Below are 26,005 nucleotides of genomic sequence, written 5' to 3' on the forward strand. Positions count from 1 at the left end.
CTGCTTCTCAATGAAAACCTCTAGCCAGACTCCCAGCTGAGAAGTTTGATCTAGAAGTTCAAACTGGAACATTCTGAATCCCAGTAATAAATCAGGAAGGCATACCTGCTAGTGGTTTCCAGCCATGCCTCCTGTGCCAACTTTATTCAGAGGAGGGTGGAAGGGTTCATGGTATATTAGATTTTTTTTTCACCAAACATCCATGACATCAGGGAACTGACTATCAATCAGCCAGACAGAACTTAGTAGGGGAAGAAGTATAAACTCTTGTCTTGACTTAGAATTTATACTTATAGACACATTCAGCTGGGGAAAAGAGGAGGGGTTCTTGCCATAACAAAGGTGGTAAAGATGCCCTTTACTGGTTAGATTTTGTATGGCAATCTTGAAAGAAAGGAGACACCATTGAAATCAAGTTCTATACAACTGTGGTTCTCTCAAGCCTGTTGAGAGATCTTGTTATCTCAGAAAAGACTTTCAAAGAGTGTATAATCTATGCCTGCCTCCCATCTGAGGCATTGAACAAACTTTTAAGGTGCCAATTAAAATAAAAAAACAAACAAACCAAATTGGGTATCACCTTGCTAACATTTACCAAACTCCACCACGGTGGTGTGAGGCTTGGAGGTGTCATCAGGAATGTGAGGGCAGAGGAAGCTTGTTTCTCTACAGCCTTGAACAGCCTACGGACATTTATTCTTTTGTTTCTTACAACTTGCTCTAACTTTGCTGTTGTTCAAAACATTGTGCTCATTACAAGGCAGCAGAGAAACAAGCACTGAGAGACAAAGAAACTTGTGAGGCACGACCAGAACAGAAAAATTTCTTAAACATTTGTAGTCCTTGCACTCATCTCTCACTTGAACCCAGAGAATATCCAGGGGTGTTGGTATAAATCCACTGAAGTGAAGAGAAGGACACCAGGGAGGCTCAGGTATTATGCAGAACGCTCCCCTGATGAAAACAGAGCAATATGGTAATGGGTTGGGTTAGGTTCTGCTTCCACTGAAGTCATTACCAGTGTAACCATTTGCTTCAGTGGGAGCAGAATAAGTAATTGTAAGCTCAAACAGGGACCTTGAACTACGTTTTTCCTTTAAATGTTGCTGTTGAGCTGTTTTCCTTTCTTGATAGGCTTTTTCATCAGCCACTTAGTAAGTGTACGTTCAGAGTTATTGTGTATATACAGATACACACAGCACACAAGAATAATATATATATCTCCTTGGAGAACATTACGGCTTTGGTGATTTTAAGTCATATTAAAAGGCACGTTTCTCCACAAAAATACGCAGGGGCCACCCTAGTTGCCAGCCTTCAGTACGGATACTGTTATTTGGGTCTTGAGCTGCTGGATTTGAGTAACTCTAAGGTACTGCCTGCCAGCATTTAGAACTAGCTTGCTGAGAAAAAAAACAAGCTGCCAAGTGAACCTAGCATTTAGAAAGCCAGAACTTTGCTCAATTACTGTTATTTAAATTATTAGCCTAGCAATTTAGGAAAATTAGAGTTAAGAACCAGGCAGCCTATTTTTATTTTCTTCAGAGCTAAACCATTCTTCTGTACATTTCTCTTGATTTAGAGCATGTTCCTGGGAAATGGGAAGCCAGGTTTCAAACAGGCGATGCAGCAATTTTCATTCTCAGCTACTGCCCTTGGTGTTTCAGTGACTTATATTCTGGTTTACTTCTCTCTACCTAAAAAGTGATCTTCTGCCCTGTGGTCCCTGTCTCCTACTTGACCGTGCATCCTGTAACGTTACAGAAGTCATCAGGCACCCTCTGGCATGGCCTCATGAGTTGTGACAAATGGAGACCTTCTCTTTGGGTTGTAGTATGTGTAAGAGGAGGTGTACATGCTCAGGGTTCTGTGCAAAGCAAACAAATTCTGTTTTGTAAAGACTGGCCAGGGTAAAGGGAGAAATTTATGCGGCGATGGTCTTTTTCTTGGTCCCGTTTTACTTTTCCCAGCAGGATCATCCTCTCATTGGGATTCCCCTAAAAAGCATTGTTTTGATATAAGCCCTGATTTACATGTTTGAATATCAAAATTTCACAGAAAACTTTTAAAGCAACTACCAAAAGATAAACAATCCTTTGTGTAGAGATAATAATGGGTAAAAAAAAAAAAAAAAAAAAAAAAAAGAGAGCAATAGAGAGCAAGAAAGATAGAAAGAAAAGAGAAAACGAGTGTATTGCTCAGATTGGTTACCTTAAGAATAATTTCTAATGTAAAGATACTAGTGAAGACATAGTCTGCATTGCCTAGGATCTGAAAAATAAGCACAATTGGGTTAGTGGTACTGAGCATGACCCAGGAACAAATAGGTGTGTGTGTTAGCAACAGATAGCGGCAGAAAACTAGTAAGCTTGTGAACAAGTAATGGTAGACAAGATGGGCACTTTACCTTCAGAGCAATTTCAATGGTGAAAATGACAGTAAAAACTATATCAAAATAAAAGAGAATCTGTAAAAACCAAAAGGGAATAGGAGTGGGGAGGGTAGATCAGTGACTGATCAGTTGAATGGGAAATCACAGTTCAAAATCAAATACATATGCCTTTTAACAAGGGAACAAGGAGGACTATAAAGGAAACAATTTCATAATGATGTCCTGTTGAATGCAGTGAGGGTCCTGGCACAGAGGACAAGCAGCACATTACATGAAATCTTTTCTGAGTTACAATCCCCTGAGGGTTCTAGAAGCAAATAACTTTTGGTTGTAGGATTTTCTTCTTTCTATGATTCTGTCTGTCTATCTACCTATCTATCTATCTACCTACCTACCTACTTACCTATCTTATCTACCAACCCATCTAATCTGATAAAGAACAGATGATTCAAGGGTTTTCCAAACAGACTTCCAAACTGAGAACACAAGGATGCCTGGTCTCTCAGTGGAAAACATGAGATTCTTCCTACTAACTTCCATTCAGGCTTGTTCCGTGCTTCTTGCAAAGGGAAAAAAGCAAATCGCAAATTCATGCTTTAGCCGTTTTTTTTTATTCTCTATCTCAATTTGCCCTGGATTAGGATGAATAACAAAGACACTGCCAGTTAAACAGAATCCCAGCTCTGTTGTACTGCAACCATAACCTGGTCAAGTGATAAAGGTGCCTAATTTGAATCTTGCATCTTTCTGTTGGCATCCTGGGTTAATAGGCAAGCTAAAATTCTTATCATTCCCATGAACTTAGGCCTGGTGATTGAGGATAGAGGTGGCATGCATAGCAGACCACAAAAAGACCCCAGAGTGTCACAGAAGGCAACAAGAAGTCTGGAAGCGTAAAGTGCTTTTCAACGAAACAGCACCAAGGGCAGAAACACCTTTCACTGTTGATCAATTGACAACCCGGAAAAGCAAATGGGAACTTTCTAATTGACTAATGGGACCAGAATTGACAATTGATATCCATTCCAATATCCTAAGCATTTTAGTGTTATATACACTACAAATGGTGAAAATCAGGAGTATTGTGTCTTTGGATTACTGTTGTTTTAGCACAGCCAAGTTCTAAATGAGAACGCTAATATATGGAGACTGTAGAAAACAGATCATTTGCTGAACTTAAACCTTTACTGTTAGAACACTAATAAACACAGAGCAGTGAACTGCCCTCTTCCATTCCACAGGTGTTATTGTATCTCAATGCTCCTACCCTAACTCAAATTTATAAGTGGTTAGATTCTTACAGCCTGGAACATTATGGGCAGTAGGGTAACTACTGCAAACTACAGGGTTATTTTAGATCGCACTAATTTGCAAACACTGAACATCAAATGGGAGGATGTATCACTTACTGCTACCGTGTAACTTAAATTCTTCAGATCACTGCTCAATTTTTGACCTCAAGTTGCTCTCAGTTCTTCAAGGCTGTCTTGGGGGCTCTATCAATTTTTGCAGCTTAGAAAATTAAAAAGGGGCATTTCAAGGATGGACAGCTCTCAATTGCATCCCATATTAATTTACGCTCATTATAACTGGAAATATCCCCTTGCATTGCTGCCTTGTAGGTCCTGCAATTTGGTTACTGTATCAATGGAATAATTTTATAATCAATGGGCCAGATTCATGGCTACTCTCGGGCTGCTTTATATGACTCCACCAACATAAAGCAGCCATAAACTTGATTAAAGCTGATGATTAAGCGTTACGTACAGCTGCTTTACATCACCAGAGCACTGCAAAGCAGCCAGAACAGACAGGTGAAACGGGCCCCAAAGCTATAACTAGTAAAGATGTCCCTTATGGATGAAATCATGCTTAATGAAAATGATCACTGCTCCACTTGTGCAGGCAGTACCATTTATCAGCGGGTATAACTATTATTATCTAAGTATGAATTTACTCTAGAACATATGAAAATGAACAAGCACCTTGCCGGGGTGCAAACAGGAGAATACTGTGAGCACATAAAGTCTTAGGACTTGCTTGGGCTTTAAAGGCTCTTTGATCAGACTAGGGAAGCACTTCCAAAATCTTGCTGCCCAAGTCCTGTGTGACACAAGTAAGATGCAGCCACTGGCCCACCCCAGGACAGAAGCAGTGTTCAAGCCTCTCCACTAGCATTTGCTGGACTGTCTGTTCCTGTCCTCCTGCTCTGGGACAGTTTGTGTCAACAGCAGAACTAGTCTCCATCAGTCCTTGTGCACAGCTTAATGCCTGATCACGTTGTCCCAGAGCGAAGGTAAAGGCAGTTAGTTTGCCTTCAGCTTTCCTTCTTCCTTTCTTTCTCTCCCAGGCCTCTGTGTGGGCACAGGGCGGGACACAATCTTACTGTTCTACTGTCAGAGTGTAAAGGCAGACCACATTTGCAACCCAAACATCTCGTCAGTGTCCCCTTGTATGACACATTTTAAACATCTGTACCTGCAAAAATTAAACACAGATTTCATGCAACATCAGTGGTTTCAAATGCACAAGACAACGCTTTGCCCCAAATCTTTAGCTTTTTTATCCAGGACAACCAGCTTTGAATACTTCTTTTCTCATTTAAATCTCTCTGTTACAGGTTCTGCAGCAGCTTGCGTAGCATGTCAGAAACCCATACGCCAGCTGACAATGTGCTGCAGCACTAACATATATTGACATACATTTATCCCTATATGATGGGCACACTCAACTGTTCATGAGTGGGTCACTGGTGGCACAGGTTTGTCTGTTTTTAGTACCCTCCTTCAGGAAAAAATGCAAAGCAGCTTTGAGATAAGCTCGGGAATAAATATACATTAACTTCTCTGCACACACATGCATTTAAATGCATGCTCAGCCTGGGATATTTCAGGCAGGTAGAACGCGGAGGCTTAAATTAAGGTTTTACTGGAAACAACAAAAAAATTGGGCCCACTCTTTAAGCCTAGCAGATTCTTCCAGCATAAAGGCACCAAAATCCCACTACAGGCACCACAGATGAGAAGTCTTGCATGTGATAGCTGACTAGTCCGATTTCTGCAATGAACCCAAATTAATGGAAACAACCACTATCAAAGTTAAGGGAACACTGAAAGCTTCATAAGGCTAATAAGAATGGTCAGGAAAGAAGGCGAGAATGTATCTCTGTCCTGAATACCTTCTTCTCCTTCCTCCAGGCTGGTGGGGAGTGGAGCACAGCATATTTTCTGAGGGTTATCTCAAATTTAATGATAGCTTTGCAGCATGTGTTCATATAGCCCGATTCTAACCTTGATGACCCCAATTTTCCCCAGAGTGGCTGCAACAAACTCAAGAGTAGTACTCCTGATTTACACCGGCTTTTTAGTTCAAAGGAAAGCATGTGGCAGGAGAGCAAATGTTCCTAAGGCAATCTGCAAATCCCCCAAATTAGAATTATCTTTATCTCAATCAATGTTTCTACAGCCTATGTCTAATGCATTAATCACAGGGAACAATAATTTTGCTTCAACCTCCTGTCCTTCAGTCTCCTACACACGCTTCTGAAATGAACTAGAGGCCAAATTCTGCACTGACTGCTGTTCCCCGCAAAACCCAAGGATTTCACACAGCCCTCAAGAGGCACAAACCAGGCAAGCGAGTCACTCCTAAAGCCTCTGATGCAGTCTTTTCTGGCTTTTCTGGCTTCAATTCATGATGTGCTTGTACCATACTTTTAATACACAGCAAGGGAAAGAGGATGGAAAGCATACTTGGTTCCTAAAGGAGAGGTGTCGGACAGGGTCCTCAGCTGCCAGGGAGATGCTGCTGAGCAAGATGAAAAATAGGATCAGGTTGGTGAAAATGTTATCGTTAACGATTCGATGGCAGTGGACACGAAACCTGCAAGAGAGAGGAGAGGCACAACTTTATCTTTCAGAGAACAACAAGAGCTGAGAAACATTTCCCCTTTCCCTTTTGACAGTAGAATTGGCACTCAACGACTGTTCTGCAGAGCAGCTTCCCTCTGCTCCAGCAGCAGGAAGAACGATGGGCCCAGGCAGCAGTTGTTTAGCCTGCTGGGTGATGGGCAGCCTTGGTTTTCCACATCACGCAGGGATGGACACAGAGAGATCAGCTGCCTGCAGGACTCACACTTGGTGTGTTTGAATGGAGAACAGTCACTCCCTCCTGACAGAGCCTTTTGTGATTGAGATGTGGTCTGAAACCTGCCAACTCGAAATTATATCCCTTGTTTCATTCACAAAACCATTCCCCACTCATTTAGGCAGAAGGCAGCAGAAACAGGCTTTGGGTGGCCAATCTCTTTCTGAGCTGGGGCTGGAGTGTCACAGGAACTATGGGGCACCTATCTTGCTAACAAGGCACAGATCTGGCCAAGTGGATATAGAGCAGGCTGGCATTTGCAAGGGGCCTCTGGGAAGACAACATGCCATGCAGGGTGTCTGCTAAACATCACCCTAATATAAAGGGCTTGGCGCTGTCAGCGTGAAACTAGCTAGTAAAGAAGCAGCATGTCTCCCATCAAAGAGCAGCATGCTTACTAGAGACCATTACAGCACCTTCCATACACTGGTAACAGGATAAGAGGAGTTAAACCTCGTAACAGTCCTAGGCATAATTCTAGAGGCACTTCATTAATCTATTTAGCTCTGCTTTTGGCCTTTAAGCCTCCTATTATAGCAATTTTACAGATGACTGCAGAGGTTAATTTACTTCTTCAACAAACGTCAGTGGGTGGGTGTTAAAGCTGGTGTTAGAGTCCAGGAGTCCCAACCATCATCAGTCCCTCTGTGTTGCAGATACTCAAGGAGGAGTGGCACAAGCCTTGTTGTGGAAAGATTGGGTCTGAATTCAGTTGTGCTTTTATAGCCCTGTCTTACTTTGGGTCTGTGTTTGGAGGCCAAATCTTCAAGGGATATGTTGGGATTCAGGGTGCTACACAGTCTACTGGGCAGTGAGCTCATTTCTGAACCCTTGGAAAGATCTATTTCCCTGTGTCATAGCTCAGCACTTCACTCACAGTACTGGTCTCAGATATTTCTGTTGGAAAGACGGGTGGGGCAATGTGAAGCCACATTGTAGGAGCCCAAAAGATGAGCATGAGAGAGAAGAATTACACTTCCCAGCCTCACTTCAGAGCTATGGACTCTCCTCCTTCTCCTCCTTTTTCTTGTATGTCCGTTCTTGATACATATGAATGAGCAGAAACACATGAACTCCCTAGTGGGAATGGATTTTAGGCAGTCATTCAGATAGGATGATCCTACCTCAAGCTTGGTTGACTGCATAATGGCTTGCTTGCAGTTTGGACCTGAATATGTTGGGGAATTCCAACTACTGACTAGCCTTCTAGTCCCTTATTTTGAAACCTTTCATGATTTGAATCTTCAATCAGCCTTGGAGGTGCCATGAACACGCATTGAATACTGTCAGGAGGCTTTCTACAGTTGTGCTTTCATGAAGATTTCATGCCAGGGCCTTTAAAGGAGACGCTAGTCAAAGGAGGTCTCTGGAATGAACTGCTGGAAGGGATCTCTCCACCACATAACCTTTGAGACCCAGTGTGAAAGAAGTACCTGTTGTCGCCTCCTTGTTCCTGCTAAGGAGTGTCTTAAATACCTGTTGTTAGGACTGAAGATGAAAAAAGCACTGGCATCAGGCATTGGTACGGCCTTTTCCTTGAGGTGCAGCTCAGACATTGGGCGAGGCCGAGGGCCAACAGGCATCTCAGGTTCTTCCTCATCTTCCTCAGCTGCAAGAACATTTTTTGTCTTTTAATGCAAAATACAACCCATTCTGGAGCACTGGAACTTTTGTCTTTATCATAACTAGAACTAAAAATCATTGAAATAGGATAATGAAAGCTTGAGGTTCCTTGTCCACCTCCTTTCTCCAAGTTTCCGCTGCCAAGTACTCTCCTTGGCAGACATTGATCTAGACTCTGTAAAACCATTAATGCTTGTAAACCTACAATATCCTCACAAAAGTCTCCTTATATGCTTCACTGTCCCTCCTGCAAGAAACAAAACAAAACCCTTCTTCTAATAACTGACTTAAATCTTTCTTGCTATGGTCTACACCCATTATCTACTTTCTTATTTCCCATGGACATAGAAAATAGAAAACTGCCTTCCTCTCACAGAAGGGTTTTACATACTTAAGGACTATTATCATCCCTCTGAAAGGATTTCTGGCTCCTAGAGCAAAACAACAGTCTTTCCTGAGGTGCTGTGTTCATTAGGTCTTTGATTATTCTTGTTACTTTCCTCTGGATTATCTGCAAGATTAACCTGCAGTTGAGCTTTCACTGGGGCAGAGGAGAGCTTCTTATATCTTATAATACCATCTTCCTGATTAAATGTCCTTCATGGTCACTTCTTTTCATTACACTGTGTCATTGATTTGCCATCAGTTTCTGATTTACATAAAGCACAGATTATTTACCACAGAACAGCTGCCTACCCCGTCTCTATGCATTTGTGCTGTTGACTATTCCCAAGAATGGCACTTAGACCTCATCCTTATTGAATGGCAACATTTTCTTCAGACTAGCCCTCCAGTTTATCAACATCTGTTTTTCTTCTTTTGTGTGGCTACTTATGGAGCCACTGCCACATCAGGGATTGTGTCTGGATGAGTGCACATATGCCCCAGAGCAAACAGGGAGCATGGGCACTTTGACTTACAGGAATCAGAAATTCTTAAAATTGTCCCCTTTCATGATTCAGTGGGGGGAAGACTGAAAAGGGAACAAAGTTATGACTCTAGAACATGATGCCTACAGAGCAGATCTCCAGGCACTGTGTAGATCAGAGTGCACCTTTAAGGAAAAAAAATGCAGAACTGGGGCAAGTGATTAATCTTTCAGACAATGCAATGTAGGAAACTCTAGTTAAAAGGTTTATCTTGAGTCCATACGGTGAAATAAACTCCAGGAAGAACTTTTTCCTCTAAGGTCAGGTACTGTACTTGATCTGGTAATGGACTCATCAGAAAGAACAGATTAATCAGTGCAGATCCTAATCTAGATGCCAGAGACAAGAGAAAAGTGGTCTTTTCTATGCATGCTGTTTTTTAAAAGCTCAGTTTTGTATTGTAATATACTTCAAAATGCTCTTTCTGCAGGCTTTATTAGTTAAAGAAACAGTCTTTGAAAAGTACTTCTGTGCAGAGTACTCGTAAAATTGGTATTAATGCTAGTGCTCATATTTATATAACATTATGATACCTTGCCCTTTCACCTTTTACCTACAGGTTTCAGAGCAGTCTGACAATGAGCAGGGTAAGCAAATTATTTTTCTTTTTTAACACTCCAGAATACCAAGGCCCATAATCACATGAGGTATTTGAGACTCTTACTTAAAAAGACTAATATTCTGAGCCCCTGTTCTGTGCCTTTGCTATTAGATGATTCCTTTTCTTTTACTTAGATGAATGCTTAAAAACCCGACTTTTAAATGAGTATGGAACAATGCCTTAGGAAAATGGACTCTAACAAAAAGATCGGCCCCTTGAAGATCATAAAGAACATTGTTCCCCTCTTCTTTTTCTTGTGTGTGCAAGAAATATATTAATGATTCAGGCAACCGCGTACCTTCAGACTGGAAAACAAGTTCAGTTCCTAAGCCATAAATAAAGAATTTATTTTTCATTTAAAGTATGGTACAGAAGAAAAGAAACACTGAGGCGCAAATATGCAAACAATAACATGATTACAGCCTCAGCTCAGGTCACTACCTAAGCTATCTACCTGTATATAGAAACAACATGTTGCACAGCTGCCAGCAACTGTAGAAGCAAAGGTAAAGGCGGTATTCACAGATGGGCTGGGCAGCACATTGGCTGCAATCCAACACTTGTTCTTTGACTGCTTTATAAACTTAAGGTATATTTGTGTTTAAAAAGTGACTCTGCTATTCCAGGTTGCTACAAAATCAGAAAGAAACATGGCAAAGAGCTGCCAACTCCAGATGTAGGTTAGAACTCTCCTGAAGTTCAAGAAAATTCAAATCTGGAACTCTCATCTTGAATTATGCTTCATTGGAATGGTAATGCCCTTTGGTTGTGAAGCCGTGAACACACACAGGCTAAAGTGCAGCATCACTGAGAAATTCGATGACGAGGAGTTTTTTTACTGTACAAAGACCAGAATTGTGGTGTAAGGACATTGCTTTCCTTCAAGCTCCCATGAATCATCCCAAGCTTTTACCTTCATCTAACATTTTGAATGCTTTGTATGTTTCTGTATTCGACTGCAAGACTAGCTGTCTTCCTGTAATAAACATATCATCATAATAATCCTTCTACTGTACATGAATCTCTGGAAGAGCTAGTCTCTCCCTCCAGCAAAGGGGATAGGTGATCTGATGAGCTGCAAGTACAAAGACTATGCTGGAGGCCATGAGGAACACTGCGTAGCAAATAGAGTCAGAAGAGGTTATTGAGAAAACTGGTTGAGGCAGCAGAAACAAACAGGAAATTGAGCAAGGTAGGCTGAACAAATAAAGGGAAAACAAATGAAATGACTATTTAAAGTTGCTTCTCAACACTGAGTTAGGGTGAGAGATGTTTTCAGAGGATGGAATGGTACACAGCTATGGAAAGGTCATAGGCATTAACAGCTTAAATCATAACCAGAAAATAGGTAGAACCAGCTGATTGCATCTAAGAAGTAACAGGGTGCTTCACTCAAGCACAGCTGAAATGGATGCACATGCAAGTGGGCAAGAAAATGTGTTCCCAGCTGGGCCCTATGTGGCAGCACAGCATCTCCTGTAGCATAGCTGGACAAATTAGCTATCAGCAGAAGGATTTTGGACTGGTCAGATGGCTACAAGGGAACTGGATGGGTACATGTGCGGTTTGGGGAATTCTTGGTGGTTAATACTGGAGAAAGCCTTGGAGCCTTGCTCCCCAAAACTGACTACATAAGGTAGATGTCGCATGCCACATCAGCTCTGAGAGGGCCTTGGTGTTTCTGAGCTTTATACAGCAGAATGGAATAGATGACTACGGTAAATCTGATCTAACAAGGGATTGACAAAACTTCAGTGCATCTGAGCCTTATGGTTGACTTCCATGAACTCTTAAAGAAGTAGTTGGGTAATTGTGTGAGCTCTTAGAGATCATTTACAGCAAAACACTAAGATTTTCAGAGGGTTGGAAAAGAGAAAAAGTAACTTCACTCTTCACAAAGAATTGATAAATGATTCAGGGAATAAGCCTATTTAAAAATGGCATCATACAGTGGCAAATAACCAAGATGCTGTCCCTTTGGATTTCTAATACTTCACGAGATGGGAGAAAACCTGACCATCCATTCAAATTTTAGTTTCTGTTCAAAAGTATGCTAAGCCAAGGCCTGGCACCCCAAGGCAGGAGTTAAAAGTGTTTTTTACTTAATTTTCTGCACTCTTATCCTATGCACAGCTGCAGATAAAATTCGCATAACATAAATTGCAGATGTAGTTTTTGCAATATAATTCACATGCTGGACTTCTTCTAAGCTATCCACAGAAGGTAACTGAAACACAATTCTGTCATCAAGTAGGCTTAAATTTGATATACAGGTGACTGTATCTTCACTTGAAAAAAATGTAATGATACACAAATCCAAATCAGCTGAAAAAAAGGTACAGAACTGTATCAGTTGTTTGAATTTATGCTTCTGACTAAAGACTCCCATAAACACTTTAGCAACTGGGGATAGTTGTCCAGTATCTGCTTGTGACTATGGAGGTACTGGGAAGATTAAAGCCAGAATGATCTGCCCCACCCTGCTCCTGATTAATGGGATATAATTATGGATGAATACAAGTATAGCGAGATGGGATTTTTTGTACTGAAGATCAAATGCAATGAACAGTTTTCTTTTTTTGCTTGTCTGAAACTCTTGTCCATCTATTTAAAATGAACTATTGTGTCTTTCTTTATCTATATTATCAGACATTTATTAGGAAACACAGAATGGAAGATAATGTGTTTTAATACCTATTACAGCTTGTTACATAATCCTTGAAGGGTAGAGCAGGAAAGGATCACAAAAGGCCCTTTGGTTCATGCCTCTGCTAACCCAGGTTCAATTAATTATTATATCTAAGCCTTTTCTGGTAGGTATTTTTATGACCTGTTCTTAACAGCATTCAGTGATGCTGGGCTTCCACAACTACCTTCATATCTTTTCTAGCCTCTGTAATAGAAAATTATCCCCTGGTGTGAATCTTAAACCTGCTACATCTTCATAATGGAGGTAATTCCCCTCCTACCTGCAAGAAGCTTTTATCTTAGCTCAAATGACCACAATTCTTTCAATCTTCAACGCTTCCTACTAGCATTGTTTTTGCTATGCTCTTCAATGGTCCTTACAATTCAGCCCCATTCCTCCTAAGCAGAGTACCCAAAATAAGATATGATACCCTAGCTAAGATCTTATAGTCATGAACAGAACAAAACAATTGCTTTGCTCTGGTTAGCTTTCACTGGCCTGTTAGAAGAAAAATATACTGGACAAAAGGGTTATGTCCTCACTGCTTATAAACCTCACTACTTGCTTGCTTTTTGAAAGAAAGCAAAATGTTGTTGGCACCTGTTGAACTCGTGATCACATGATTCAGATTATTTTCTCAAGGACTGTTACCTAAATATCTGTCACCTAAGATCTTTATTTGTGGGTTGTTTATTCCTGTCTACGTATATAGCCTGGCACTTTCAATTTTATTTAGACCATTTAGCCAGTTCCACAAGAGCTCTTTGAATTCTAATGCTGCCCTCCAGCATGCTTCCCGTCCTTCCTAGCTTCATGTCATCTGCAAATGTAATAGGCATATTTCCTCTTCCATCATTCAGGTCGTTAACAATGAGCTGAGCTGAACTCGGGACAGGCCCTTGGGCTGCGTAACCTCACATGGACCATCGTTACTCTCCCCGTAAAGGGTCTGATCAATTTCTCTCCCTATCATCTGGACCATGTTTTTCTAGCCAGCTTATGAGAATGCTATGAGAGAGTCAGCAAAACTAAAGAATCTGACATCTACTTCTTTTCTCCTGTCTACAAGTCTTGTCAGCCTCTTTCAGAAGAAAATAAGGGTGGTTTGACATGATTTGTTCTTGGCAAATCTATGTTGGCTCCTAGTCATCTCCTTATCTTGCAGTCATATTGTTTGTTTAATCATTTGTTCCAGCATTTTTCCAAGAATGGAAGTTGAACTCACTAGCTTACAATTTTTCTACTCCAATCTCACCCCCATTCACAATCTCTTGAAAAAAAATTCTTGAAGCTCTGCGATTTCTTCAACTGATCTTTTAAGTATCAGAGGATGAAGTTAATTAGATCCAACTGACTTGAAAACTAGACTAACTAATCCTCTAGCTTGTTTATTCCAGTTCTAGGCTGAGATCTTATGCCTTTAGAATTATGTTAAGAAGTCATACTGTCTTTTTGGTGAGAAAAAAATGCAAAAAGGCATTTGGGACATCGCCTTTCACAAGTATCTGTTGTGAGTCTCCCCTGATAACTAAGTACTGAAAAAATAGACTGAGAATAAAGTTGTGTATGTTTTCATATACAGAGATTTGTACATTTTTTGATTTTATCCTCTGTTTCCAAATACAGAACTTTACAGAGAACCAAGTCAAATATGACTAATCAGTATAGGGACTGCAAAGAACTAAGACCATATCTGTGCAAACACAGGCAAGAGCTTCATCCTGTCCCGCCATCAAAACATTACACGTTCAGCAAACCTGCCACCACAATCTGGCTTTATGTTCTTTAGCAACTGGAACTTCCCTTTGTCAAATCAGTGATAAGAGGAAGAAGATATATACCTGGTGCTTCTGTTGGAGGATATGGGCTCTTTTCTTCATTTTCATTGGGTTGATAATCATCCATGTTGATCTGATAGAAATGGAAGGAGAAGAAGCAAAGCCTTTATCAGCCAAGGCAGAGGGTTTTCATGATCTCAGAAACCCAAGCTGTTCGTGCCATCAATGCATAGAGAGAGCTGGCTGGCAGCAGACATTACCTTAGTAGCAGGCGGGGATTCTCCATCAGCAGTGATCGATTTCAGCTCAATTTTCTCCTCCTTTGTCTCCTCCTCCACAGCTGTTTTTTCTATCTCCTGTTTCTTTTCAGGACTAGCAGTCCTAGCAATTTTACAAGATAAAAAGCAAAGAGTTACAAAGGTGAAAAGCTGTCCTTTTCAGGAACCTCATGTACTACAGCTCACACCATGAGAATGATCAGCTGTCTGGTACCTCCATTCTGAGTCCAGCTTACACACCAGCCATTCCATCTTGTCTGCATCTGCAGGCAAAGGCAGAAACTCTAATTCTATATATCCTTCTTTTATTTTACAGTTTTCTCAGTGGCAGTGTTTGTGTGGGTGGGTTGGTGTGCAAACGCACGGGGCAGAAATACGTGCCTGTGTGTTTGTGCACATGCGTATTCTAGGTTTGTCACCAAAGATCTTTTTGTTCACCCAATGACAGACATGAACCGTTCTCAACCCATATCTTGTGGACTTCCACTACACTGCCTACAAATTTTTACCCCTTGCTGCACTCCCAGACACAGGGAAACCTGCTGACCTGCATGCAGGACAAAGCAGAAAGATGTGAACAAGAGATTCCCCCCGAGCAGCCTGGCAGATAGCGATTAGAAATAAATAGTAAGGAGAGGCTTCCCCAGTATTGGCAGCTGGGAATGACAGAGAAGCTCTACACCCAGTTCCTGCCTCCTAAGAGTCTGCAGAAACACTAAAAGAACTGGCAAGAAAAGAACAGCATGTGGCCTCAAAAGAGAAGGAAACTGCTGAACCTTGTGTAATGGGAATGGCAGTCTGAAAATATGCCTTGTGGTCCAAAACAATCAGGAGGTAATAGGGAGATTCAAATGGGATTGTAACATTGACACCATTTCATACTCATTCTCTGCTGATGCCCTGGAAGCTCATCAGTCACCCAGCAATACTTTCCTACAGTCACAACATTTCAATTGTGTTGACTCCCAGCTCATAACATTTTGTCCTTTAAATGAATTATTTTACATATAAATGTGTATCTATGTATTTCCATATATAATTATATTAATCACACATATATGATCTATATACATATATATGTGGAGAAAGACTTGGGGGTGCTGATTAATGAGATGGTCAATACCAGCCGGCAACATGCGCTCACAGCCCAGAAGGCCAACTATATCCTGGGCTGCACCAAAAGAAGCATGGCCAGCAGGGCGAGGGAAGTGATTCTGCCCCTCTTCTCTACCTTCACTAGACCCCACCTCGAGTACTGTGTCCAATTCTGGAATCCCCAACATAAGAAGGATATGGAAGTGCTGGAACAGGTCCAGAGAAGGGCTACAAAGATGATCAGTGGGCTGGAGCACCTCCGCTATGAGGACAGGCTGAGAGAGTTAAGGCTGTTCAGCCTGGAGAAGAGAAGGCTCTGGGGAGACCTTATAGCAGTTTTCCAGTACCTGAAGGAGCTACAGGAAAGCTAGAGAGGAACTTTTTGCAAGGGCATGCAGTGACAGGGCAAGGGGGAATGGCTTTAAATTGGAAGGGGGAAGATTTAGATTAGACATTAGGAAGAAATTCTTCACAATGAAGGTGGTGAGGGACTGGCACAGGTTGCCCAGGGAAGTTGTGGATGCCCCATTCCTGGAGGTGTTCAAGGCCAGGTTGGATGGGGCCTTAAGAAGCCTGCTCTAGCGGGAGGTGTCCCTGCCCGTGTCAGGGTGGTTGGAACTGGATGATCTTTAAGGTCCCTCCCAACCCAACCCAACCCAACCCAACCCATTCCATGATTCTCTGTTTCTTTGATTCTATGATATACTCCTGCAGAGAAGTTACACACACAGATTTCATAGGCACACACACTTACTTGCACATATACATGTGCATAACGTATGTGTAACTATACACACAGAAATACATGTGTATGAGTGTAGATAGGTGTATGCAAATGGATTTACCTAGCTAGCTTTTTCCTTTCTTTTTCCTCTTCCTCCTCTTTCTGTGCAGATGTTAAACTCTCAGCATCAGCAAGGTTGTCCACAGCAATGGCCAAAAATACATTCAGCAGGATATCTGGTTGTGCGTTACTTAAAGAAAACGGGCTTTGAAAACTGCAGAACAATATTATACCAAAGGTTTCTTAACTGAAAATTTTTAGCAGCCTGTCATCAGGTCTCTTTGATTTTCCAAAGTTCCATTTCCTGCAGATGTTCAGGATACATATATCCAGTATGCAAAAACCTACACCCTCCATACAAATGGCTAACACACTGTATGAGGTTTCTAAAACTTCACAACAGAATGACTACTATAAAAGGTGTAAGTTCAGACCTAGATTCTGATTTCCATAAGCCTGTCTCTACTTGCAACAAATCCCACTGAAAATGAGGAGAGTGCTGAATGCTTTGCACCTTTGACAGCTCAGGCCACTCTTATTAAAGCACTTCTATTCAAGAACCTCATGCCATAAGGCATCTCGATATTCCAGTTTTGGCCTATGTTCTTTTGTTGAACAACCTCATTCTGGGTATTCTTATAGACATGAATGAATTTCATGGACAGCAAGCACAGTGCTCTCACTAGCACTTCCGAGGCAATCAAAAAGGAATTCTGGGCACTGAAGAGTTGAAATGACAACTTTACCATGTTCCAGCAGAGAGTTCATGCATGGCCAGTCATGCCCATGTAGCTGTTTCTTGTCTTGCCAGTTAGTGGTCAGATCTTGTGTTACAAATCTGAACACCATCTTCTTTCATAAATTTCTTGAGAATAGGTCTAATCATACCATGACAACTTTTAAATAAACCGCAGTTCAAGGTTTAGTCTGGAAATAAAGACACGTCCCTCCCTGTGCTCCAAGGTCTAATGGCTCAAAGTCAGCCAGCATGTAGAGCTGGCTCACATTTTCCTCTGCAGTTCACAAGGAGATCCAAATTGTAGCTTTTTTAAGCTGTCGGGCAGACTGCCTCTCTCGACCTTCAGATAAGAGGAATTGCACCATCTCACTTTGAAGAAGGGGCATGCAGGTCAACTGAAATGTCGAATAACAGAGTTTGAGAGATCTGAATTATGAAGAAAGGCCAGAGGAGCTAGGCTGGGACTGCAAGGTGGCTTTATGGAAGAATCAGTATAGAAAGAAATGTCACCTCTGACACAAGAGGGCCATTTATTAGGGAAGGAGAAACTAAACATGAACAAATTTGGAGCAAACTGAGATACAGAACAGAACCATAGCTCTATGGTATATGCAAATTCCTGTGGAAAGACACTCACAGCCTAATAATGCAATGTGCTTTGTATCCCCTGGGAGATGTACAATGCCCTCACTTCACCTTTGAGCCAAACACAACTGAAGTTACTTAACACCAGCACAGGCTGGAAGACAACAGAGCACAGGATTTTCTGCTAGTAGAACACACAGATTGCAGTATCTGAAATGGAACACAGTTCCTCTTAGTTTATATATGAACTAATATATGATCTCACATAAATCAGTTATGTCACACATATGTCACTCCTATAACAGCACTTGTATATAGCATATTGGAGATTATACATATTTTTATTCCATGTAAGGCTTGGATGAAAGCACATGGAATATATTACTGGAAAGGCAATTAAAGCAAAAATATGTAGCAAGTATAGTAGATTAGTTTCTGGAGAAGGCAAGAAAGGAAATCATATGAGGGAATTAAGAGGAATGAAAAATAAAACCACTAAACATGTAAAGATACTAAATAAAATGTAGCATGTGGAACTGGCATATACCTGGCTTTTACAACTGTTTATATGCCTAAAGTCCTAGTAATAGCTAAAATTAAACAACCCTATTTAACTTTTGGCAGTGTAAACCAAAATTCAGACCTAGGGAAAAGGTAAAAATGTAAGGTATGAAATTCACTATTTTCTGACAAAACAAAGTAGTAAAGGCTGGCTTTAAATTCAGCCCCACTTGGAGAAAAGATTAGCATAAAAGGATACAGTTTCCACAGATGAAGAGGATGATGAAGTAAATACAGACCAACATTCCTGGAAAAGAGGGGCCGCCATAAGCCATGATCCCATCATACATCACCGAATTCCAGTCCTCCCCAGTCAGGATCTAAATGACACATTCCCACCAATAAGGGATACAGTGTTAGACGACACAGAGAATTTGAAAACCCCATAAACACAAAGATTTCTACTATCCTAGAGAACACCCCCTCCCCCAGGATGGTTGGAGACTTTAGTTGTGTCCATCTAGAAAATAACAACAACAAAAAAGGCAAAACTGGGAGAATGCAAAGAGGTCCTGTGCTCTAGGTGTCAAAACGAACTAAAAAAAGAGGTGTTTCCTTGGAGATGATGCCTGAAGGCAAACGGCTCTCCCAGACAACTCTGCTCAAATCTCCCCACCTCTGGCAGGCATTTCCTTCCTACATGTCAGTTGTTTCAGACAAACTGCACAACCTATAGCACCGAAGACAACCCTCAGGACAGCTTCCCACTGCCACTTCCCTTCACCTTGCATGATCCTAATCTCTTGGTTGATCACTCCCAAAACTTCAGCCATCTTAAAGGATAGTCTTTGGTGCTGTGAGACCATATCTGTCCTCCCCATGTGGGAGTGGGAGGACAGCTTCAAAGGTTGGGCTTTGGACTGCTGGTGCTGCCCTGGTACCTGGCAATGGCCATTCTCTTGTCCTACCTTGCTAAGACCTGGTGATCTGTCTACCTACAGAGGTTTGGTTCCCCACTTCAGGAGAGACTATCCCGGTGCTGGCAAGCATACCATGGTGTATTGCTCCTGGAGCTGTTAGCCTGATGTCCAGTCTCAGGGACTGTCAGGCTGCAGGGGAAGGATGCAGGACCTGCTCTTTTTTTCCCCAATAAAAACATAATGCGTTGGTCACTTTAGGACCAGTCTTGCCCTTACCTGAAACACAGTGAGAAGAGACTGGGGGAAGTTGTCGAATGTACTCCTCCTGGTCTGCATCTCATCGAAGTTAAACTTGCCCCCAAAGAGCTGCATGCCCAGGAGTGAGAAGATGATAATGAAGAGGAAGAGAAGCAGCAACAGGGAGGCAATGGAGCGGACTGAATTCAGGAGTGAAGCCACAAGGTTACTCAGGGAGTTCCAGTATCTGGGAGAGAAAATAGAGGCAATTAAAGTTTCTTCAATCCAAGACAGGTGTGCATGGACTGTACAGGATATTGGTTCAGGCTGCCTTCTGCATATAAGCAAGCATTTCCAAACACCCTTTTAAGCAGTGAATCACTGATGTACTTCTCTAAGATAATGAGAGCTACTGCAGCTAATGAGTAATTTTACTACCACACATGTACACACACAATTCTCTCCACCCCCTACCATATACGCACACCCAGAAGATTACTGCAGCACTCTCCACCTAAGGCTCTGCAAATCTTATGTCAATATACAGTGATTAGTTCTTGCGCTTCAGTGAGTTACATTCTAACCAACCTCATTACAACACTCGCAGATGTTATGGCAGCCAGAATACCTTACTCCAGAGAATCACAGAATCGCTTAGGTTGGAAAAGGTTGGAAAAGATTGGAAAAGATCACCAAGTCCAACCTTTAACCTAATACTGCCAAGTTCACCACTAAACCACGTCCCCAAGTGCCACATCTACAGGTCTTTTAAATACCTCCAGGAATAGTGGGTCAACCAGTTCCCTGGGCAGCCTGTTCCAAAGCTTGGCAGCCCTTTCTGTAAAGAAATTTTCTAATATCCAGTCTAACCCCTCCTCTCGGCACAACTTGAGGCCACTTCCTCTCGTCCTATCACTGGGAGAAGAGACCTATCTCACTGCAAGCCCCTTTCAGGTACTTGTAAAGAGCGATAAGGTCTCCCCTCAGCCTCCTTTTCTCCAGACTGAACAGTTCCAGTTTCCTCAGCCACTCCTCACTTGTGCTCCAGACCCTTCACCACTTTCACTCCCTTCTTTGGATGCACTCCAGCAGCTCAATGTCTTTCTTTTAGTGAGGGGCTCAAAACTGCAAACAGTTTTTGAGGTGTGGCCTCGCCAGTGCTGAGTACAGAAGAACGATCACTTCCCTCGTCTTGCTGGCCACACCTTTTCTGATACATGCCAGGATGCTACTGGTCTTCTTGGCCACCTGGGCTCACTGCTGGCTCATATTCATCTGGCTGTCGGCCTACACCTCCAGGTCTTCTTCTGCCATGCAGCTTTCAAGTCACTCTTCCCCAAGATTGTAGCATCGCATGGGGTTGTTGTGACCCAAGTGCAGGACCTGGCACTTAGCCCTGTTGAACCTCCTGGTCTGGGCCCATCAATAAAGCTTGTTCAGATGTCTCTGTAGAGCCTTTCTACCTTCAAAAAGATCAACATTTCTGCCCAGCTTAGTGTCATCTGCAAACTTATTGAGGATGCATTTGATCCCCCTGTCCAGATTGCTGATAAAGATATTAAACAGAACTGGCCCCAGTGTCGGGCCCTGGGGAATACCAATTTTGACTGGCTGCCAACTGGATTTACTTCCATTCACCTGGCCTATAGTAGCTAACAAGAGCAGATGGGGAAACAGTTTGGATGCAAATACAAGCTTGTCCAAAATCTGGTATGTGTGAGTATGTGCTTGGGCTCAGTCACAGAGAGAGAGGCTGTTAAGTTTTCCAGGGCTGAGAGGTATGAGCAAGGCATTAGAGGTCCTTCACATCCACTAATGCTTGTTTTATATGGACCTTAAATGAGACTCCAGATCTACATCAATAAAGTCCAGAGTTTCCTTTGCTCTGGAAAGAGCAGACTACCACCAATTTTGGGGTATCAAACCCACTATACTTCCTCAGACAGAACATTTTGGAAAGGTCTAGAGCTAGATCCAAATACAGCTGGATAAGGTATGTCCAGTATACGCAGGGCACCAACACCCCAGCTGATCACAATGACCAAAATCAACAGATGTTTCTTCTGTTATCTGGAACTGACATAAATTTCTTGGCTATAACTAAGGTGAAACCCACTTAGATGACTTACTGAAAGAAGGTCAAATTACTTGTGATGTCACACAAAATGACAGGGAATTCAGACTTCTGCTTTTAGAACATCTACTGTTTAAGAAAGGGGGTGGCTAAGACCTGCTTTCCCAGCATATCCAGCCTTGTGTCCAAACCAAGCTGATGCATAATGCAGAGAAAGTATCTTCTTGCCCTTGTGGTCCCATTTATGGATTCAAAGAGATGACAGCAGCATGGTCTGCTTCAGCATACCAGTTTGCTTGCACTCTTTGTCAGCCTGCAGAGTAGCCGTGTGATAGAAAAAGGATGCATTTTTCTAAAGAATCCACCATACCACCCATGAAGTAACTTTCACTTTGGCCTTATACCTGCTCAAACACTCCCACTCTACTGCTTAGTTGGTCATGACCACTTCTCTTTTACGTAGTTTTGAGTCTGACAGAGCTTTCAGACTGCGCTGAAGCTTAGCCGTCATCTTCCAATCACCTTATTTTGAATACTCATTACTAGCAAGATTTCACAGTTCAACAAGCCGGCAATGTTTGCCGTAAACTCTTAAGTCTTCCTTCCAGCATCATGTCTTGTGGCCTACCACCATGCTTTGAGTGCTACTGTGGCCAAAGTTTTCTGCTCCCTTCTCCCAAAGCACATAACAGCGAACATTTCTCTCTTTACAGGACTGAATTTCTAGACTTATTTTCCTCAGAGATAAGAAGTTCCACTTGGGAAGGATGGCAGACATGTCTAGCACTCTTGCTCCTCTGAGGAAGCCTGATCCTCCAATATACAAACCTGTCCTGAAGGCAGATTAGTCATTAGAGACAAAGGTTCCTAAAATCCTAGTTAAATTAGTATTTCTAAAGTGTCAGTAAAAGAAGACTTTCCTTGTCCCATGGAAGACAGGAATGTTTGAGTAGCCCAATCACTTCATGAGGGTTAGCAATTTGATCTGCAGAGGGACACCGTCACGTCCTCTGAAGTTCAGCAACTGGTTCATCTCCAAGGGCTGAGCTTCAAAGAGAACTGTGATTTTTTCCCTCCAGTCCAGCTTCAGCACTTCAGAGTGAACTAGAATGCTTTAAAGTTTAACTGCAATTAGAGAGATGAGCAATGAAAAACTACACAGCAAAGGTAAGGGCATGGAAGCTGTAGGCTCAGTGCCACCAAATGTCTGCACTGAATGTGCAATGTAACAGCTCACTGTATTTGCATTTATGCTTACACTTCACATACTTTCACACCTCGGGAGGAAGGGAAAATTACACAGAAAAAGGGAAAAAATAATTTCTGATTAAACTCAACTGACTGCAGCATCCTTAAACCAGAAATTGATGGGATACAGAATATATCTCTGACTCTTCCAATCTCAACCTGGACACATTTTCTAGGTCTCCCTAGCACTGCCGTTAAGAGGCATACAGTAAAGCTGTTACACATCTGAATATTCCCAGTGACTCACTTTAAGCTTAAATGTCTTACTATCTCAGAGTGCAACTGCACAGACTTTTATCAGCTCTGCATTTTTTACAAATGGCTCAATAACTGAGATTCGGTTTCATATGTAACTATCAAACCTAAAGCAATTAACTGAGATGACTTGGTGATAACATTAGTGCAGCTTTATCTGTGCACCGAGTGCTACCTAGAAAAACAGCACCATTAGAAAAGTAAACAAACTAATGGGGGGAGAGGGAAGAAAAAGGAAAAAGGAGAGGATAAGGTAGGCTTGATTTGACTAGGATGTGAAAATAAATATTGTCTTATCTTAGTGTCCTAGAAGCCTGACCCGAGGTTACCATCTGTCACATCAGGTAGTAGCAGAGCTAACATGAACACTCCCTCAAAGCGAGGTCTGAGGTTTCTCAATGAAACAGGAAGCTTTAAAGTCAGTAGCAGCTGAAGCCCAGACAAAAGAAAACTCTTTCCCTATTTTGTCCTCTTTGGTTGATATACTACAAAGAAAAAACAGTTATAATAAATCTCATGGCACTGCAGGACGGAATCAGAGGTTTTGGACCAGGCAGCATATAACGAGAGGTCTGAGAGAAAGCACTGCTGTTGCTTCAGACTTATAGGGAAATGAATGTGCTTCTTAACATCTCCCACCTGCAGATCTCAGAACATTGAGGATGCCAGTGAATGAGGCACTGCAAAGTCCCAGTGAGCACGACATGATTATGATCCCTGTTTCAAAATGGAGGAATGATGCAGACAAGTTAAATGGTTTGTTCAACATCTCCCACAAAAATCAATTGCAGAATTGGATTAGAACTTAATGCGTACTTTTATTCTTTTCCCTCTCCTCTCCATTGCCTTCCACTATGTCTTTATGATACTGGCAATCATAGATGCAGAGCCTAAAACAGTAACAACAGCTGGTAGTCTCATTGTAAGAAAGCTTCCCACGCTGTTCACCCAATATAAAATCACTTTGAAAGCAGGTACAAAAAAGGTGCCCTGTCTCTCCTCCCTACAGTTAGCAGTGCTGTATCTAGTGATAGGATTAGGTATAAAATCACGTATTTCAGTACATTCTTGCAAATAAATTCTTTTTTTTTAAGTATAAAGGACTACATATAAGAATTTATAAAGCCATAAAGGATTATTTATAATGATAAAATAATTTGCCTCTTCATAACGAATGAGAATTTTCTGCACAGTCCTGTAAAAATTAGGGAGGATAAAACAGATTATATTGTTTGCTTGTCTAATGTATAAGACTAGATTCTGAACAGTGTTTATAATTTTGGAAGAAATGTTTGCTCTTGAAATTCTAAACGTGGTTTCTAAAATGATGCATTGTTCATCTGATGATGCCTTTATTTACTTCTATTATATTAGGGTGCTCTATTTATGTCTTTCTCAGAAGTGCATCATCTTGATGCACCCGGAATTTGTTTGGGCTTGGTGTTTACCATGGAAAATCCATACAAATATTTAAAGATTAGGCTGCCTACTGATACACTGTCACCAGAGTAATTTGCCTGCTTTGTGCCTTTTTAATGCCTTTGATTAGCACTATTTCCATTTCTACTCTATGTCTCCATGTCACTGCTATGAATATATATTTGACATAAAACATTACACTATCATTCCTCCTACCCTTCTCAGCTTTCTACGATGTTGTCCTTCTGTATTTTAATTGCACTCAGGTGGTGTATTCTACCAGTATTGCTAGTGTTGTTAATAAATCATCATTGTATTTAGAGCTGAGTGAATAATGGAAAAATTTGTTTTTTACTGGAGAACATCAGAGGGAAAAGTTTCGCTTTAATGCCAAAATATTTTCTCCTGCAGTAAGACATGAGTGGGCCTGCTTTGGAGGCTTGTGCTAGGGCCTTCCACATGAGGGTGAACTTCACCCACGGAGGGGAAAAATCATGAAGAAAATGATGAATAATTAAAAACCATAGATAAACCTGAGACTACTGCAACCTACTTGCCAATATTTTAGGAACAGGGAAGAAGGCAAAATCCGATTAATACATTATTCATTATGAGTTATTCCTCTACTCTGTGCTTTACACATAGGTCCTTGTACAAACTGCAGGAGATGTATTCCAGGTAACATTTGCTTCCATGAAAAATTGTATTTTAGTTCTGCTGCACAATAAAGGTAAATATAACCAGTCCTACTGCTGGTTGGTTCCAACAGTACATCCTTGCCAGAAACATCAGGAATATTTGAATACTCCAATAACTCAAGCCTCCTAAAGTATTAATGATATTCTCTCAGCATTTGCCTTTCTCTTAGAGAATTCTCTTAGCTAGATTATATATTTTGTGTAGGAGTAGAGAAATGTCTTGAAAAAACAATGACCTCTCTCGGATGCTATGTTGAAGCTTATGCTTTTATAGCTATTGGTATGTTGCCCTGGGTGTATCTGATTACCCAATGCCTAAAACAGCTACTGGTTTCCCCAGAAACCAGGCCTGGGACTCAGTGATGATAGCTTTCAGACACAAAGATCCAGGAAAAACAGTCACCAGACCAGAGATCCTCACTATTCCTGAAAGGGCAAAGATTCCTCTCTTGCTGGAAACTCTTGTTAGCTGGAACATTTTTCCCTCTTCTCTGATCACAAGTCTAAGTAGAACACCTTTTTTTTCAACAGTTGTAGGCTTGCTTTGGCCTCTCTTTCTATGACTGTAAGCTGATTTTGTGTCTCTGCCATCTGACCCTGAAAACCATTCACCTTGCCAGAGATCTGGGGCTCAAAAGCTTTAAGGGTAAATCTCGTAATATGCACAAGTCCAAGTCTGTTGTTTTTTCTGCCTCTCAGCTCTGCCATCTTGACTGTCTTCCAGTTTTGGTCTTGCTTTTCTCATACGCTGTGTTTTTTATCTCAGATTTGTCAGAAATTTCCTTTGGGGATTTTACAGCAATTCTGGGGACGTTTTCACAGCTTAGCTTGCACAAAACACACCCTTTCACCATCTCAGTGAAGCTTTTTATAAGGTGCTGTCTGATGCCTGCATGTGAAAAGGCAGACACTGTGCTGCTTTGGAAGAGCACTTGAATAAATGGTTCAAAGAGACCCCATCTGCGTAAACTGGGAGCTGATCTCTCCTACCACCCTTCCTCAAGCTGAAAGACT

The 26,005-nt window shown here is 41.6% G+C and overlaps 1 protein-coding gene across 23 annotated transcripts in view; it reads right to left on the reverse strand.

The window, feature by feature from the left end:
- The window catches only part of CACNA1C (calcium voltage-gated channel subunit alpha1 C), a 481,236-nt gene that overhangs the window by 81,938 nt on the left and 373,293 nt on the right, over positions 1-26,005 (reverse strand). For 18 of the 23 annotated variants that reach the window (XM_054055220.1, XM_054055139.1, XM_054054621.1 and 15 more), the window contains exons 14-21: positions 19,337-19,544; positions 18,400-18,520; positions 16,377-16,491; positions 14,419-14,539; positions 14,222-14,291; positions 8,015-8,147; positions 6,145-6,274; positions 2,212-2,271 (exon numbers count right to left, since the gene is read on the reverse strand). In XM_054055220.1, the coding sequence (XP_053911195.1) occupies positions 2,212-2,271; positions 6,145-6,274; positions 8,015-8,147; positions 14,222-14,291; positions 14,419-14,539; positions 16,377-16,491; positions 18,400-18,520; positions 19,337-19,544 (958 nt within the window). Of the gene's footprint in view, positions 1-2,211; positions 2,272-2,407; positions 2,468-6,144; positions 6,275-8,014; positions 8,148-14,221; positions 14,292-14,418; positions 14,540-16,376; positions 16,492-18,399; positions 18,521-19,336; positions 19,545-26,005 lie in introns of all 23 variants that reach the window. The other 5 variants (XM_054054903.1, XM_054055055.1, XM_054054837.1 and 2 more) reach the window with 1 other exon arrangement.

This window comes from Cuculus canorus, chromosome 1 (assembly GCF_017976375.1).
Source record: "Cuculus canorus isolate bCucCan1 chromosome 1, bCucCan1.pri, whole genome shotgun sequence".
NCBI lineage: Eukaryota > Metazoa > Chordata > Aves > Cuculiformes > Cuculidae > Cuculus > Cuculus canorus.